Source organism: Colius striatus, chromosome 13, assembly GCF_028858725.1.
Source record: "Colius striatus isolate bColStr4 chromosome 13, bColStr4.1.hap1, whole genome shotgun sequence".
In the NCBI taxonomy this organism is placed as follows: Eukaryota; Metazoa; Chordata; class Aves; order Coliiformes; family Coliidae; genus Colius; species Colius striatus.
The window spans coordinates 11,547,631-11,565,454 of NC_084771.1; the positions used below are offsets into that span (position 1 = coordinate 11,547,631).

Sequence of the window (17,824 nt, forward strand, 5' to 3'; positions counted from 1 at the left end):
ATTTTTGTAGATAGGCCACATATTCCCCTGCTAATAGTTATCTGAGGACACTGAGAGGTGAAAGATCTGTGCAGTTACAGCACCACTGATCACAGAATGGTGGGGGTTGGTAGGGACCTTTAGAGATCATCCAGTCCAGCTCCCTGCTAAAGCAGCTCCACCAGTCACACAGGAACGTGTCCAGGTGGGTTTGGAAACCTCCCAAGAGGGAGACTCTGCACCCTTCCTGGGCAGCCTGGTCCAGGGCTCCCTCCCCTCAACAGTGAAATAGTTCTTCCTTATGTTTAAATGGAACTTTTTGTGTTCCAGTTGCTTTCCATTACCCTGTGTCCTATCACCTACAACAGGAAAAAGTGCTGCCCCAACCTCCTGACACCCACCACTTAGATATTTGTAGATATTAATAAGATCCCCCCTCAGTCTCCTCTTCTCCAGACTAAACAGCCCCAGTTCCCACAGCCATTCCTTATAAGATGCTCCAAGCCCCTGATCACCTTGGTAGCCCTGCACTGGCCTCTCTCCAGCAGTTCCCTGTCCCTCTTGTGCTGGGGAGCCCAGGAATGGACACAGGACTCCAGATGAGTCCTCACCAGGGCAGAGCATAAGGGGAGCAGAACCTCCCTCGACCTGCTGCCCACACTCTTCTCAATGCCCCCAGGATCCCATTGGCTCCCTGCCCACGAGGGCACATTGCTGGCTTGTGTTTAATTTTCTATTGACCAGTACTCCCAGGTCTCTCTCCTGGAGCTGCTCTTCAGGAGGTCACCCCCAGCCTGTCCCGGTACATGGAGTTGTTCCTCCCCAGGTGCAGGACTCTGATGTCTTTAATAAGATACATAAAGTCCCAGCTAGTCACTTGGTGTACTTCATAGTCCCAGTAGAGATGTCTCACTCAAAGCTTCCAGGTCTGAGAGGAGATGCATGTGCTTCCTTTTTGACAGGAAGGGCAGGTCAGGTCTAGTAGTCACATCTGTTGGATTTGGTAGTCAGTGTTACATTCTGTGCCAGTCCTGTGCACTCAGAGGACCCTCAGCTGTTCCTGCATGCTACCTGAGAACCATTCTGCTTCAAACTGCTGTGCAGGGGACTTCTTGATCTTCTGAGGAATGTCTGTTACTGAATGCTGAGGAGAGGATGGTGCTGAGTCCAAAGTGAGGAGTTTCCAAATGTCCAATAGAGCAGCTGTACCCACTGTAACATGCAGGATTTCAGTACATGGCATCCTTTTTGTTTGGTCAAGTCATGTTCCTCACTGACAGGTATGTGGCTGGAAAAGAGGATTTCAAGCAGACCAGTGACCAGATCCCAGTGACTGAGCTCTGCATTAAGTGCTCCTGCATTAAAAAAAGATGACAACTTTTGGTGGATCATTTCAGCATCTTTCAGAAACAATAAGCTGTTTTTCTTCTGTGGGAGAAAGTGAGAAGAGATTTTACCAGAGTAAAAGTGCACATTCACTTGGCAGTTTAATTCACTGTGAAGCTCAGCAAAAAGCCCAGATGAAGCTGAATGCCTGGGGCAAGCTGCTTACCCTGCTGCAGCTGGGCAGCTCTAATTTCCTCAGGTTGAGGAGAGCAATCTATGGAGCTGGAAGGCATTGTTTGCTCCTGTTATGAGAGCTGCCCTCTTCATCCTCATCAGCTGGCAGTTGAAACTGTAAAGACTTCATTGTCAGGGAAGCAGAACTGCAGTGACGGGCAGGGACTTTCCTTGCTTTCCCACTCAAACTGCTTGTCAGCATCACCACCTTGAGTCCAGCCTCAACTCAAACTCCATCAGCTTGTCACAGAGCTCTTGCTGCAGCAGGGTTCAACTCAGGGAAAATACTTTTAAAAACTAAACATTAGTCTGCAGGATGTATTGCCACTGGGGTTTTTTGAGGCCCGTAGTATAAATTGTCTGAAAGGGGGATTGAACAGATTCATAGAGGATTTGTCCAGTAGAAGCTCTTAACAGTGACAATCTCAGTGCAACTCAAGCCAAGCAGTTCTTCAGCAACTGATTGCTGCTTGATCAGAGGATTGTCCTGTTGGTTATGTTTCTTTCTCTCTCCTCAGGTAGCCATTCATGGTCTGAACAGGAACAGGATATTCAAATACATGGTCATTCATTCAAATACATTAGAAAAGCTCTTAACAAGGAGACATAGGTTGATGCCACACTTGATTCTAGTACCTTCCTCATAATGTCTGCTTGCAGCCTGCTTTGGAGATGTGAGGCTGCTTCAAGTCTTACTCTGCCTCGCCACTTGTAGACTCCAGCTCCTCTCTTTGCCAACCTATACTTTTTGTGGTAGTATAATTGATTTTTAGGCAATATTGATATAAATCCTTACTTGCCTCATCTCAGAGCCCTGTCTTATGACAATGTCAATCACAAAGAGCTGGGCTGTGAATTTGTCCCTCTGATGTTAGCAGTCAGCATCACATCTCCCTGTGCAATTGTGTTGTCAGTGCCCTACAAAGTCACACTGGCCTCTTTTTTTTCTGACTCTGCATTGCTTGTTCCTTTCTACTTTACTACTTGTTCTTCCTCATATGATCACTTTTAGCATCATGGGCTTTACCACCTTTCTTCTTGCCATTTTCTCCAGCATTTATCCTAGTTCTAACTAAAGCTTTTCCAATTGTTCTGTGTCCCAATCCTAGCCCATGTAGTTTTGGTGCTGTGCTGTACTATAATATGGTTTACATCTCTTCTCTGACAAAATTCATTCATCTTGTTGTCCTGTATCTGTTCAAGGCACAGACTACAGAGCTGGAAGTTGTTTCTGCCTCTGTGTTTAAGAGAAAATATGTTTTAAGAACAGGATGTGATAGCTCCATGAGAACAGATGAGGAGATGGGGTAGACCAGATTATTGGGAGAGGGAGGTAGGGCAGGGGGTATTGTACACCACTCAACAGCTGTGTGAAGCCTCCTGAATTGGTACTTGAGTCATTTCTGGTGCCCTGCTGTGACATTTAGCATAAGTGAGTTTGTTTGCTGTGCTTTGGTGAGGTGTGTGGAGGCTATAGAGCTCCCAAAGGTCTGCTACACTGAATTGCTGTGTCCTGTTGCTGTTGATTGGCTTTAGAGTTTTGTAACCTCATGAGTAGATGTGATTGACCTGCTGGTACAGTGGTGGTATCACTGGGCTTTGTTTTACTCCAGCAATGTTTGGAAGGATGGGACAATTCATGCAGTATATTAGATTACTTATCATTAACTTGCAAGTCTCTCTCATTTCCAGTTGCCATCTTCTAAATGGATTCCAGTGAATTTTCGGGATCCTTGGACCCCCTGTCTTTGCCTGACAAACCACTTATTGGTGATCTCCCTGCTGACATGGAGTTTGGGGAAGATCTCCTGGGCTCCCAAACAGCTTCTACCCAGGAAGTTTCAGTTCTTCAGACCTCTGACTGGGATCAATCCAAACAGATGACTGCAGATGGGGACTTGGACCTTCTAGTGAAAGCAGATAGTTTGTCAGAACTAAACAAATCAAATGACCTTGTTCTAGATAAACCTAGTGTCTTGGATATGCTGGAGAAACCTAATGTCTTGGGTGACTTGGATAAAACAGATGGCTTGACAGAGCTAGATAAATCAGAGAGTCTGGATGGGCTGTATAAGGCACATCCTTCCCAGGATGTGGAGGATGGACCGGCAGACTCCTCTGCCCTCTCTAAGGAAGCCCTTGATCCAGAAGCACAGAAAGAAGGGGAAGATGCACTGAAAAATGAATCTAGGGACCTAAAGGAAGATGGTGCTGCTGCTATTCCTGCACTATCTGATGACAACACCCCTGAATCACCCCAACAGCCCATTCAGGACTCCAGGGACCTCAGCAGTGCCCCAGCTACAGAAGAAATCACAGCACAATCCTCAAGTCTGCCAGTGCCCCCCCCCCAACTCAGTCTTAAACAGACAAAGAAGACAAGGTTGAAGGCACCAAGGAAAAGCTCACCCATGCAGAGGGAAGGGCTGGTAGGGGAAGCAGAGGTGGAACTGAGCCCGGACAACAGTATTGCAGCTTTGCCCCTTGAGCCTATGGAGGAAAACCAGGCAGAGGAAGGGGATGATAGTGGGAACAGCTCCCTTAAGGAAACTAGTGTACTGAAAGCACAGGAAGCCTCACCACCAGCAGGTAGGTTGTTATCTCTACAGAACTTGGCTTCCTTTTGTTCAGGAAGTCATCCTGCTGCACATTGCTGAAGCTGGAGTCTGTTTTACACTTCAACTTTTCCCATCATCCCGTGCTATGGAAATTGTCAATGCCACTGATGAGTTAGATTTGGGGAAAGCATCTTACTTACAGGGAATGATGCTCTGGAAGCTCTTCCTTTGATGCACACAAATTCTTGCTCTGGCTTTTATGGCTTTATCTTTGATTTTTCAATGCTTGTGTTAGCTAGGAGCTTCCCTGATAAGGCTGGAGCTGTGCATCAGCTTAGCTCACATTCTTCATCACTGGAGTCTTTGTTGGAACTGAGGGTCACCAGGAGAAGGTGTTTCCATTAGGCAAAGTCTCTCTACCCAGGCTGGCCGTCCTCAGGAGATGCTCAGTCTCGGTCAGAAGCTGTTGAAAGCGACTGCCCTGGAGGTTTCCCTCTTACAGTACTTCTCTCTAGCTCTATGTTCAGATCTATAACTACAGGTGGTGGGTTTAGGAGCTTTCCTGTGCCTATTCACCACCAGAATCTGCGCTTGTTAGCCAGAACTGTCTGAGGCTTCATGTGCAGACTGACCCAAAGGGTGTCTGCATTTGAAGAACATCTGTCCTCTTCTGTTGGAGAAAAGCAAGATGTTAGATGCAAGCTTCTTCTGTGCTTCTGTTCCAGGAGAAGGCCTATCTGGGAAAGGAAGTGAGCTGCCAACTGAGAAGGTGAGGAGAATGCAGTCAAGTATGTATGGTGCAGGAGCATAGGGGGTGGATGGCTGTTGTCAGGCTCCATGAGGGACACTGTCCATCTCTTCACTCCTCTGGGAAGGAGTTTGCATGACTCCTGTGACAGAGTATTCCCTCTTTACTGCCACTGTGCTGTAACGTGGCTTCAGTGTGTCCCTGCTACACCCAGCTGGAATGTCATTCTCATAAGCCTACTTCCCCTTCTCCCTCATCTTGCCAGCTATGATCAGTTATCTGTTTTCAGCCAAGTAACTGGGAAAGCAAATGCCAGAAATTGGAACTCCACCATGATCTGGGATATTTATCCAGGATTGTCGTAGCAGATGGTCAGCCTAAGTGTTTTCTGAATGTCTTCTAGGAGCAGAAAAGAAGTGAACGAGCGAGAAGATCAGAAACTGCCAGGCCTGAAACTGTGAACTCCTCTGAGAGCAGTGAGTAACTAGGGCTGGCCAATGCCTGGTTTCAGCCACAGAGCAGGGCCCAGGCCCTTTGTGGGCAGGCGGTTCATGGTATGGGTATGGTGGGAACTCTGGAGCTTCTGTGCTTCCTCTTACACAGGACAGGTCCCTTCACCCCAATGACTCTTCATCCTGAGATATTTGCCTTGCTTTCTCAGGGCACTTAGACTGAAGAGAGGCTGCTTGTGTTTTTACAATGGTGTGTGGACACTGAGCAGCAAGTGATAGCGTGAAACTCTGGGAGTTGTTCCCAGGAAATCCATCTTCTACCTCCTCAGCCAGGAACTTTCTTCCTTTGTCTCTGTGGGCTGTCCGAAGGAAGGTTGCATTTCGGGGACTGTAGAAGTACGTGAAGTCTCTGCTCTTTGGGATGCTGTCACCCTGCTGCTCCCTAGTATTTGTGCTGCTCCTTCATTGTCTGCCTTTGCTGGAGACTGGTGATCCAGCTTGTTCCCTTTAAGGTCTACCAGTTGTTGGAGTGTTTTCTACTGTAAATGTTCACACTTTGGGCTTCTTCTCAACCTTGGCAAATCATGTACTTGAGGTCAGTTTGCTTAAAGATGTCCTGGCTCATCTCTAATTCCAACAGAATATCTTTCAAGGGTCCTTTATCATTCCACCCAGACAGGTACAAAGCACGCAGAGGCGCTCCAGAAAGCCCCAGTTAGATGTCTCACGGCAGAAATGTCCATCTCAGTTCTTAATGAGGGATTTCTCTGCTACTTTGCAGTTCCAGTCTCTGATGAAGACTCTGATGCAATGGTGGATGATCCCAATGACGAGGACTTTGTTCCTTTCCGCACGCGGCGCTCCACGCGCATGTCCCTGCGAGCGCAGGTGGCTCAGCGCGCTGCCCGCTCCACCGTCACCAAGATGACTTGTGCCAACTGCCGGACCCCTCTGCAGAAGGGACAAACTGCCTACCAACGGAAAGGGCTCCCCCAGCTCTTCTGCTCCAGCTCCTGTCTCACCACCTTCTCAAAAAAACCGCCTGGCAAGAAGATATGCACCTTCTGTAAAAAGTGTGTTCCTTCCCTTTTCCTCAACGCTCTCGTGCTTGTGACCCCGACTCACCTGCCCCACAGCCCTACCTGCCAGACCCCGTCCCTGTGACCCTCGTGCTTCCTGTTCACCACATCACACCCACCCGCTGCCAGCTGCTGCCCCGTGTCTTTCTTCACACACCACATATCCTGTGCTCCCTGCACCCCCTTTGCATTGTTGCCTTTCCCCGCCTGTCTCCAGGCTCAATGACCCGTATCTCAGCCTCCTCTCAAAACAACCTCCTGTATGTTCTGTCTTGAGGCACCAGCACTCTGGTCTGGGACAGAAGCTGCTGTAAGACAGTTCCTTTGTGCCACAACTGGTGTGTCCCTGCCACTAACACATCCCCCTCCTGATCCCCAGGGAGATCTGGAACACCAAGGACTCTGTGGTTGCCCAGATTGGTTCAGGTGGCTCTTTCCATGAGTTCTGCACCTCTGTCTGTCTGTCTCTCTACGAGGCCCAGCAGCACAGACCAGCCCCTCAGTCCGCAGATGCCTCGGACACCAGCCGCTGCAGCGTCTGCCACAAACCTGGCGAGGTAAACAGATCTCTTGTCCTCCCTGTGTCCTGGATGAGATGCTTGTGACCTGCAGTGCTTGGCCCTGCCTGGGACCATCGCAGGCTGTTTGTCAGGTTCTCCAGTGGTGTGAGGCCTCAGCCCCTGAGCTGACTTGGGTTCACTCCCAGGTCTTTCCTTGTTACTGTGAACCGGCCCTTATTCCAGCAGAAGATCCCAACTTCTGCTTCTCTCTGCCCTGAAGCTCATTGCTTCCTGCCCCTCTGCTCTCCCAATTTCTCCACTGACTTTTGATGAGCGAGGCCAGCCTGAGTCCACACCAGCTTCCAGCACTCGCCCGAGTTCTAGTGTAACAGCCATGTTACAGTACCCCAAGGGCTATGGTAGTAGTGTTTCCCACACATTGGAAGGAGGCACGTGGTGGTTTGGGGGAGCGACAGCAACGCTATCTCTGCAGATCCAGCACGAGGTGAGCAATGGGAGCGTGGTTCACCGCATCTGCAGCGACGCCTGCTTCACCAAGTTCCGGGCCACCAAGGGGCTGAAAACAAACTGCTGCGACAACTGTGGACTTTACATATACAACAAGGGCTTGCCCCTGGAGTACCTCTTCCACGAAGGCCAGCAAAAACGGTTCTGCAACTCTGCCTGTCTCAACAATTACAAGAAGGTGTGTGGAGCCAGCTGTCTGGGGAGGGAGGGGTCTCCGTGGGCCAACAGCTCCTTTGCTCAGTGTGACACCAGGGCACTTTATGCAAGAGTAGGTGACTTGAAGCCCCTTGGCCTTTTGTTGCTGACAAAACATTTAAGAGATTGCTGTGGAGTGAAGCAGGGAATCAGAATTTATTTATTCTGCATGGGGCTCATCTTGGACCCGAGCACAGGACAGGCACTCGAGAAGCTGAGCTGTGTGGTGATGCTGGTTTATGTAGTTAGCATGGGCTGGCTTCTTTCGGATGTGTCTCCAAAGCTTGGCTGGATATGTTCCTCTGTGGCCTGAGTAGGCTTTAGTTAACCGTCTTGATGGATCTCCAGACTCCATATTCCTGCCAGGTACCCTTGAAAAGAGAAGATGAGGTGCCGAAGGTGGCCTTTTATGCTACCATCAGCTGAATCCATAGACTGTGAGCCTGGCGTTGGCTCAGGTGTTCGCTATAGGACAGCTGCTGTGTGGTGGATACAGTAATGGGGTGGGATATGAGGGTCAGACCTTGCTGGCTGTGATGGTCTCCCTGGCAGCTCTGTTCTGCTCTGTGTTTGCAGAAGAACACTCGGGTCTACCCGTGCATGTGGTGCAAGACGCTGTGCAAGAACTTTGACATGCTGCCCAATGTGGACCGCAGTGGCAAGATGGGCCTGTTCTGCTCCATTTGCTGCACTACCTCCCACAAAGTGAAGCAGTCAGGCTTGGTTGGTAAGAGCACCTACATACAGGGAATCCGTCACCTCTCCACTCTTAACTCCGCCCTTGGTACTGTTTGTTGCTTGTGGATGCGATTGGAAAGAGGGCATGTTGCTTGTCTTGGGAAGAGTCCAGTGAGACAAGTAGAAGGAGATTTGAAGAGGGAGGAACCCTTGCAGCATGTAGGGGTAGTGTACATTGCTGTTCTTCAGAATGCAGGATACAGTTACAGTGCTGTACTGTGCTGGCATTGCCCTTTCCATTACACCAGGATGCCCAGGAATGAGTGTGGTCTCTGGTGCAAGTACTTCAGCCTGTGTTGTCTAAATTCCTGTAGAGGCAGGGTCACTTCCTTGAACCACTCTGCTCTCCATCTGTGTTTAACATTTCTGTCCTAGTAGAATCTGGTGCTCTTAGTTTCCTGGTGTTCTTGCTCCTTGCTTTTTGATAATAGCTTGACAGACTGAGGCTGAGCAAGTAGCTTGCATGCCATCTTCAGAATCCAGTCCCACGTCCTGTGCTGCTGCCTTCACCAATTCCTGTCTGTTTCATCAGGTCCCCCTAGACCTTGCAGCTTCTGCAGAAAGAGTTTATCTGAACCCTGCTATTACAACAAGACAGACCGGGTTGTCTACCAGTTCTGCAGCCCCAGCTGCTGGACCAAATTCCAGGTACTGAATTATCCTCCATGCTGGGCTGGGCTGTAGAGCTCATACCTCCTTTCACACTTAGCAGAGGCTTCACTTTCACAGGCTCCTCAGGGAGAGTCCATGAGAAAGTCTGTGCTGGAGCATAAGCGTTGTAGTGACTGCAGTTGCCAGTAACTCAGTCTTGAGTTATATCTCAGGCCCTTTCTCTCCCTTCCTCCTTTGGGATGGGAATGAGCTGCTATTCACTCCTGTCAGTCAGGTTATGCCCAGTGGGAGTGCAGTGCAGAGCTGTGCTGTATAAGTGGTTTGGGATTTAGTGCCCTACAGGGGCACAAGCAAAGGCACAAACAAGCTAGCAAAGGACAGTGGGCACCTGCTAGTGGGATGGAAAGGGTTAGAGCTGCTCTTTGAGCCAGATGTCACCAAGGAACACAGGTCTTCTAGGATGTGTTGTCTAAAACTTTGCAACCAGCAGGTTTCAATACCTCATGTTTCATAATCTTAAAGGCTCCACTGGTGATTTTTAATCTTCTGATGTTAAGTTTCATCATGTGTGAAGTGTGTTTGGTATTCAAAGGCAACTAGAAGAATATTGGGGTTTTACACTTGTCAAAGAATAAAGCAACAGCCAGAAACACCTGGGAAACTTACGCCAGGACATGACTTGGGCAACTGAGAAGATTTAGAGTATTTAGCAGCAGAGAATTAGTTACTCACAGTTGTAGCACTTGGCTTTGGGGTTTGAGGTTTTTTTCTGGCAGTTTTTGTGTTGGGTTTTTTTTTTGAGGAAGGGTTGTTTGTTATTTCTAATAAATCCTTGATGTAATCCTTTGCTGAAATCACAAACAGTGTTGGTAGGGTAGGTGTAGAGTTTTTACAGCTGGAGGCTTTGTAAGGCTTGAATCATAGAGCAGTTTGGGTTAGAAGAGACCTTGAAAGGTCATGTATTCCAACCCCTCTGCGATGAGCAGGGACATCTTCACCTGAGCTCAGGTTGCTCAGTGCCCCATCCTACCTGAACTTGAATGTTTCCAGGGATGGGGCATTTACCACCTCTGTGGGAAACCTGCTCCATATTTTTTTACAACCCTCATCACCAAAAAAAACCCTCTTCCTTGTATCTAGTCTAAATCTACTCTCTTTTACTTTAAAACCATTACCTTTTGACCTATTGCAACAGGCCCTACTAAAAAGTGTGTTCCCATCTTTCTTATAAGCCCTCTTTAAGTATTGAAAGGCAATAAGGTCTCCCTGGAGCCTTCTCTTCTCCATGCTGAACAACGCCCACTTGCTCAGCCTGTCTTCATAGGAGAGGTGCTCCTGCCCTGTGATCATCCTCATGGCCTCCTCTGGCCTTACTCCAACAGCTCCACACCTTTGCTGTGCTGAGGACTCCACAGCTGGATGCAGCACACCAAGCAGGATCTTACCAGAGTGGAGTAGAGGGGCAGAATCCCCTCCCTCAACCTGCTGCCCACAGTGCATGTTATGCAGCCCAGGACACAGTTGGCTTTCTGGACGACGAGCACACACTGCTGGTTCATGACCAATTTGTTATCCACCAGTACCCCCAAGTCCTTCTCCACAGGGCTGCTCTCAATCCCTTCACCCCCCAGCCTATATTGATACCAGGGGTTTCCCTGACCCAAGTGCAGGACCTTGCACGTGGCTTTATTGAACCTTGTGAGGTTCACATGGACCCACTTTTTGAGCTTGTCCAGGTCCCTCTGGATGCCATCCTGTCCCTCAGGCGTGTCAATCAACCTACAACACTACTCAGTTGGATGTTGTCTGCAAAGCTGCTGAGGATGCACTCCATCCCACTGTGACACTGATGAAGATACTAAACAGTAGTGGTCCCAGTAGGGACACCACTCATCCTGATTTCCACCTGGACATTTAGCTGTTGACCACTACCCTCTGGATGTGACCATCCAAACCGTTCCTCATTCCCTGAGCAGTGCATCCATCAAATCCATATCTCTCCAATTCAAAGCAAAGGATGTCCATGTCAAAGGCTTTACCTAAGTCCAGGCAGGTGATACCTGTAGCTCTACTTTGTCCACTGAGATAGTCACTCCATCACAGGAGGCCACTGGGTTGGCTGGGCAAGACTTACCTTTGATGAAGCCTTTGATGGCTGTTTCAAATCACCCTCCTGTCCTCCACATGCTTTAGCACAACTTCTAGGAGCATATGTTCCATGATCTTCCAAGGCACAGAGATGAGGCTGACAGGTCAGGAGTTCCCAGGGTCCTCCTTTCTGCCTTTTCTAAACTGGTTGCAATGTTTCCTTTTTTTCCAGTCACCAGGGAATTTCCAGTCACCTAACTGGAATTATTGCCATGTGAAATCAGCATTTTAACATCTAGAGTAAACCCCTGTATAACCTGGATTAGGAACTGTCTTGCTGGCAGATCTCAGAACATGCTTGTCAAAGAAAAAACAACGAAGAGAGTGTTTCAAGATGGCTTCTTGGGGATCAGTATTAAGCCCAAGGAGTTCAGCATCTTCATCAGTCATCTAGCAATAAAGTCAAAGTAAGCATGATAAAATTCTGCAGATGAAACAGAAACTGGTGAAGTGTGAACTCCTGCAGAGGACAGGGCAGTCACAGAAAACAAAGCAATGTTTGTTTAAGCTCCTAACGTGCTTAAACACAGTTCAGTGCAAGATCTTGTGTCAGCCTTCCTCAATGTGGGGATGGAAGTCCTGGGCAAATAAGGATTTGGAAAAGGCTCTGAGGTTTACCACAGGTGCCGTTCAGCATGAGCATCTTGGTTTACAGCTACAGAGGGAAGTATCAATTAAGTTATTGCAAGTACAAGCTGAGGAATGAGGAGTTAAAGTTTGGGGGCTAGGGAGCAAAAGAGCTACCTGGAATGTTGCAGAGGTAGGAAGGATGTTTGTCTGATGCCCACTTGGGCTTTAATGTGGAAGAAAAATTGGGAGTATTCTGAAAAAAGCCCCATACACTGAGGCACTTGCAGAGCACCTTATCTGAGGTTATCAGAAAGAAAACCAGGAAGACTTTATTAATAAATAGATCCTTGTGGACGAGACACCGAGTGCTAAAGGGCTGTTTAATGTAGCAGAGGAAGGTGGGATGAGAGCGGCTGCTTGAATTCTGAAGTTGTGTTACCTTGAAAATAGAAACCAGTCACCTGTGCTTCAAGGAACTTCTCAGAAGAGGTAGCAGAGCCCCCCTGACTCAAATGTTTTCATATCCAGAGGGGGAGCAGCTTGAAAGCTTGCCTTCCTGAAAAGAGTTGGACCCAGCACGCTGGAAACAGTGAAATTGCTCAAGAATCTGCTCTCCGGGAGCTTGAGACATGATCTGATGGACTGACTGTGAGTCACTGCCAGTGTCAGCAAGTGCAGGTCTGAGCAGGGGCAGACAGACTGCTGTGAACGGTGGACGAGGCAGGAGGTGATGGCAGTGCAAAGCAGGTGCTGGCTGTCCCCTCTGTGCCTCTCCATCCATGAGCTGTCTCTGTCTCCTGCAGCGCACCAGCCCAGAAGGTGGGATCCACCTCAACTGCCATTACTGCCACAATCTTTTCAGCGGGAAGCCGGAGATCCTAGACTGGCAGGTGAGGACTTTCCCCAGGGGGGTGCAGAGGCAGAGGCAAACCTCAGTGAGGGCCACAGGGCTGCTCCCTCCCCCTGCTCAAAGCAGAGCTGCTTCTGTGGCAGTGCTCTGAATGTTTAAGTGCAGAGAGGTGCCTGGAGACCGTGTGCCGAGTGCTGTGCTCCTGACGTTTGGGAGGATGTCAGAAGGGTGGGAGGGAGCTACTGACACACTCTGTACCACAAGAGCTGGGGACTCAGCCCCATAGTCTTGCTCTTGCTTCCCTAAGAAGTGTAGAGACCTCCTGCCAGCCCGGCTGACCTGGTGGTGGTGTCTTTGGCAGGATAAGGTGTATCAGTTCTGCTGCAAGGACTGCTGCGAGGACTTCAAGCGGCTGCGTGGGGTGGTGTCACAGTGTGAGCACTGCAAGCAGGAGAAGCTGCTGCATGAGAAGATCCGCTTCTCTGGAGTGGAGAAGAACTTCTGCAGCGAAGGTACTTGGGGAAGGCACAGGAGAGGCAGAGCCCCCATGCTGGGGGAGGAGAAGAGAGCATGGAGAGGAACAGAGGGGATACTGTCTTAGCCAGGCCCTGGGGCGAGAGCCTTGCCACGCAGTGAAGGGAGGATTGTCATGGGGATGGCTTGCTGTCCAGCCAGGCCCTAGGGCAAGATCTTTACCATTCATTGTGTCCTTGGGGAGGGCTTTCTCACAGCTTTTCTCTCTCTGGGGGCTGGGAGACAGCAGGTGGCAGCTCCGCTCCTCCTGTCATCATGCACTTCTACGCTCTTGCGTCTGGGCTGGCCTGACCTGGCCTTGCCCTGCCTGCTGGGTTCCTGCACACAGGAGGTTGGAGTCAGACTCTTCCTAGAAGCATGGAGGTGAGAGATGGCAAGTCCCCATGAGGTCCCATCTTATCCCAGCCCCAGGGGCCAGTGCTGGATTGTTCCCTACAGTGTGTTGCGCGTGCTCTGTTGTCTCCACGGACCTGGATTCTGGTCATGTTTGGGTCAGGGAGGCCCCCAGTTCATCCTGGGAAGGTTTCACTCCTATTGTTTCTCCGCAGGGTGTGTGCTTCTTTACAAACAGGATTTCACCAAGAACCTGGGCCTGTGCTGCATCACCTGCACCTACTGTTCTCAGACCTGCCAGCGGGCGGTCACCGAGCAGCTGGAGGGCAGCACCTGGGACTTCTGTAGTGAAGACTGCAAAAGCAAATACTTGCTCTGGTACTTCAAGGTCAGTATTGGCACTGGCAGCTTGTGCTAAGTGCTGTGGTGGGCACGGCACCCAGATAAGTGGGCATTGCACTGAGGAAGCTCGCACTGCTGGAGTCTGGCTGGCACTGCTGCGGAGAACCTGGCACTGTTGGAGCCCTGCCTGGCAATGACGGGACACTGCTACGGGGAAGCTCACGTAGCTGGAGTCCCCAGCTGATCCTGCCAGAGCACTGCACTGAGGAAGCTCACTCACAGTGCTGGATCCGCGGCTAGTGCTGCTGTGAGAAGTTCGCACCGCTGGAGTCCCTGGCTGGCACTGGCAGGGCACTGCTGTGGGGAAGCTCACAGCGCCTTGCTATGTGCACCTTTCGCTGGAGAGTTGTGTTGCACTCGGAGGGGGTGTGGTTAGTTACTCCTTGTTTCTCTCCTGCTGATGCGGGCTTTAGGCAGCTCGGTGCCATGCCTGCAAGCGTCAGGGGAAGCTGCTGGAAACCATCCACTGGCGGGGGCAAATCAAACACTTCTGCAACCAGCAGTGTCTGCTGCGATTTTACAACCAACAGAACCAGCCCAACCTGGACACGCAGAAGGGGCCCGAGAGCCTGCTGAACAGTGAGTAGGAGGGAGGGAGGGGACCTGCATAGCTCAGTCTGAGAGACACAGGGAAGACTGAACAGCGAGGGGTGGAAGCTTCCTGCCTGGGACCGAATGAGACGCTAGGGAACAATCCTGCACTGGCCCCTGGGGGGGGAAAGGACAGAGTGGGACCTAATGGGGCTTCTCCATCTCTAACATCTATGGTTCTATGACACACAGGGCCCAGACGGGAGGAGCCGGTGCCAGCGTGCTGCCTGTAGCTCACACTCTTAGCGAGGATACTCGGGGATGTAACATCCTCATGTTGCCAGCGGAGAGCTCGAGTAACAGGGTTAGGGGACAGCGTGGTTTGGCATGATAATCCACCTGCAGCCCCACACCACCTCCGAGCTGTGACCTTCTCAGATCTCATAAGCTAATCAGGATTGGGCCAGGTCAGTGCTTGGATGGGAAACATTCAAGGAAAATGCAGGGTGCTGCAGGAAGTGGTGCTGGTGATGCTGTAGGTGGGCTCTCCTCAGACAGAGCTGAACCTAGAACGATCTTGAGGGAGTGCTGAGCTGCTGGAGGCACTCTGTCTTGCCATGTTAGATTGGAGTCCTACTGCTCAGCCAAAGATCGCTGCAGCTTTGGGGAGTTGCCAGCCCCGTGTCCCGGATAACCCCGTTCTACATCCATGGAGTTCCAGCTGGAGAGGAGATTTTCACTGCCTGTTGCCTCATTTCCTGTTATTAACTTGAGCCAGTTGCTTATGGAAGATTGCAAAGTGCTTTGGGGTCCCTCAGGATGGAACGTGCTCGTAGTGACGGTGACAAGACGCCGCTCAGCCCTCGGACACTCGTGTAGTCCCATTCTGCTCCATCTTTCCTAGGGCACGACCTGCTAGGTGGTCTGTGTGACCTAGTTCAAATGTCTGCAGCAAATGGTGGGACTCACTTGGGTGCATCAAGCTTCGACAGATACCTGCATCACAGGCTCAGGACTTTGCTGCCTTCCCTAGGATTTCTTCAGGTGTAAAACCCTGACTAGTGTGTGCCGAGGAGGGGGAGCCAAGACAAGGACCTTCCTGTGAGAGACGTCGTCCTCCACCTCCAGACTCTTCCTGGTTTCTCTCCTGACAGCAGTGGGCTGATTGCAAGATGGGGGTAGCCCTGGATGGCAGTGCTGCTTGGACAGCAAAGCAGAGTTGCTCTGCCAGAAGCAGCAGGTTCCCCCAGTCAGAGAAGTCTCAACCTGCCCTCCAAGAACCATGCTCCATGGAAGGCCGTGTGAGGCAACAGTTCAAGTGGGAGCACACTGGAATAACCTGGATAAGGAACTGTTGGTTTCTGCTGGCATGGGGATGCCCAGGGGGAGTCTGGTTGATGGGGCACAGACTGTCCTGCTGCCCAGGAAAGGAAGAGGTGTTAAATTTGCTGGTTCCTATAGGTCAGCAAGTGATTCCACAGCCTTAGCCGTACTGTTCCATTTGTCCTTTGCTTTCAAAGCATCTCGTTTGTGAGAGACTGGTAACAGTGCTTTTGAGACACAGGCAAAACAAGCAAGCTCTGCCTGCAGAGGGAAGTGTGTTTCACACTGTTGGGCCACTTGTCTCCTTGGAACCATGAACTGCAAGACTAAGTACATTCTCCACCACCACCAAGCATGAAGGCCCCCAAGAGCTTCGCTGTTTGTCACATGGGGCATCACCTTTCACTGTGCCACAGCTGCCTCTCTGCATCCTGTGAAGCAGAGGACTCTGAGGGCAGCCAAGGAAAAGCCTGTCAGCAGTGGTGAGCACTCAGCTGAGCACAAGTTCCAGGCTGCCCCTGCAGCTGCCTTGCTTGGTGAATGCTGCTCCTGGCACTGGGCCCTCTGTGGTCTGGCACACTCTTTCCTTGCCAGTTATGAGATAGTTGTGGACATTCTTGTCCTGAGACTGTGGCTTAGTGCTCAGCTTGCAGTGTAAGGGTGCTGCAGGCATGGCCTGCCATGTGCTTATACAGAGAGCTTTCCAGCCCAGTGTGCAGGAGATTTCAGGAGGACCAGTTTGTCAGTGCATGGTGAGGAACAGCTGCTGCCTGGTCCAGCCAGGGTGTCCTGTGGGCCTGGCAACTGCGTTGCCAGCTACCTGGGTTTCTGGCCCATCTTGGGCAGAGCTACTGATTACTTGCTTCTCTTGCAACCAGTGGTTGCCTAAAACCATTCATTCCTGTGACCCAGTGGCTGATGACAATCTGGTGATCCTGCAAGTGCTTGCTGACAGAAAAAAAGTGGCCATTCTTTTGCTGGGAATAGTTTGTCATGAGGGGTGAGGGGTTGAGGAGCTCCTGCCACAGAACTGTGCCCAGAGATTTCCAGGTGGAGCTGTCTCTACACAGGGCTGTTCAGCTGGAGAGGACAGGGCCAGAAGTCACAGGTGGTGCATGCAGTGCCTTGACATCTTCTTGCTGGTGTTGGGATAAGAGTAAAGAAGAAGCTGCAGCTTTCCTGGAAGCGTGGACCTGTAGCACATAGAGCTTTGTGGCAAAAGGATCTTGTTTTCCTTAGTGTTCTGTCATTGGCCTGTGGGGCAATCAACTTTGCTTTTCATTCTGTTGCAGCAGAATCAATTTTCATTCCTATTCCATAGCTTGTCTTTTCTTATTCAAGCTATTCCTGTCCCCCACCTAGACCTGCTACCCTTCAGGCTCATCACAGGGACTTCTTGGACCCATTGAGACTGTTGCAGATCCTATGTCTGAATGCTCAGCTGCAGGCTAGAGAGCTCCCTCCAGCTGGAATCCCTGTGGTGGGCAGCAAGTTCACCCTGCTGGGCCTCCAGTTGCTTGAGAGCTGTCTTGAGCTTCCTTGGGGCAGAGGAAATCTGCCCAGTGCAATGACTGTGTGTTGGACCTTTGGGAGTCTGGGACTTTCCAGGAGAGTCTGTCTCTATGGAGGAGGTGCAGATGGACCCGTCACTCTCTTTGGATGCTGAGACCTGCTGCTATCCTTGCAGGTGTCTCCTTCATGCATGGCTCATGGTTAGTCAGTGCTGTAGAAGGCAGTTCTTTTTCCCAGCCAGATGGGTAACCAGGGCTCACAGGAAACTTGGATGAAGGTGCTCTTTTAGCTCATCAGCCTTTGAGACGGATGCAGGTTCTCTGCAGAGCAAATGAGCTGGAATTAGCATCCAAGCGAGGATGATGCTGTCACCACCAGAGACTAGTGTCTACCACACGTGCCTCCTACCTGCAGGTGATCCCCTGTTTCCTTGGGGGAGTATCCTGCATCCCTAGGGCTGGGGTAAAGCTGTCGCTCTGCTTGCTTGCGGGATCTTGGAACGCTGCTCCTTCCTCTGTCGCCTTCTTCCTAGGGATCTCGAAGCACTTTGCCAAGATATTTGTAGCAGAGAGATGGAGGCACAGGGAGGGGCCATGGCTGGGTACAGCAAGCCAATAGGCAGAGCTGAGAGTAGAGCCCTGGGTTCCATTGTACAAGGGACCGGGATTTGCC

At 50.6% G+C, this 17,824-nt stretch overlaps 1 protein-coding gene across 5 annotated transcripts in view; it reads left to right on the forward strand.

Moving 5' to 3' along the window:
- The window catches only part of ZMYM3 (zinc finger MYM-type containing 3), a 30,285-nt gene that overhangs the window by 4,700 nt on the left and 7,761 nt on the right, over positions 1-17,824 (forward strand). For 4 of the 5 annotated variants that reach the window (XR_009819633.1, XM_062006412.1, XM_062006413.1 and 1 more), the window contains 12 exons: positions 3,232-4,128; positions 4,823-4,866; positions 5,249-5,321; positions 6,079-6,370; positions 6,756-6,933; positions 7,370-7,582; positions 8,176-8,326; positions 8,870-8,985; positions 12,471-12,557; positions 12,879-13,029; positions 13,600-13,772; positions 14,200-14,365. Coding sequence is in view for 4 of the 5 variants with exons in the window: in XM_062006412.1 (XP_061862396.1) it covers positions 3,246-4,128; positions 4,823-4,866; positions 5,249-5,321; positions 6,079-6,370; positions 6,756-6,933; positions 7,370-7,582; positions 8,176-8,326; positions 8,870-8,985; positions 12,471-12,557; positions 12,879-13,029; positions 13,600-13,772; positions 14,200-14,365 (2,527 nt within the window). In the remaining variant the exon portion in view is untranslated. The remainder of the gene's footprint in view (positions 1-3,231; positions 4,129-4,822; positions 4,867-5,248; positions 5,322-6,078; positions 6,371-6,755; positions 6,934-7,369; positions 7,583-8,175; positions 8,327-8,869; positions 8,986-12,470; positions 12,558-12,878; positions 13,030-13,599; positions 13,773-14,199; positions 14,366-17,824) is intronic. The other variant, XM_062006414.1, reaches the window with a different exon arrangement.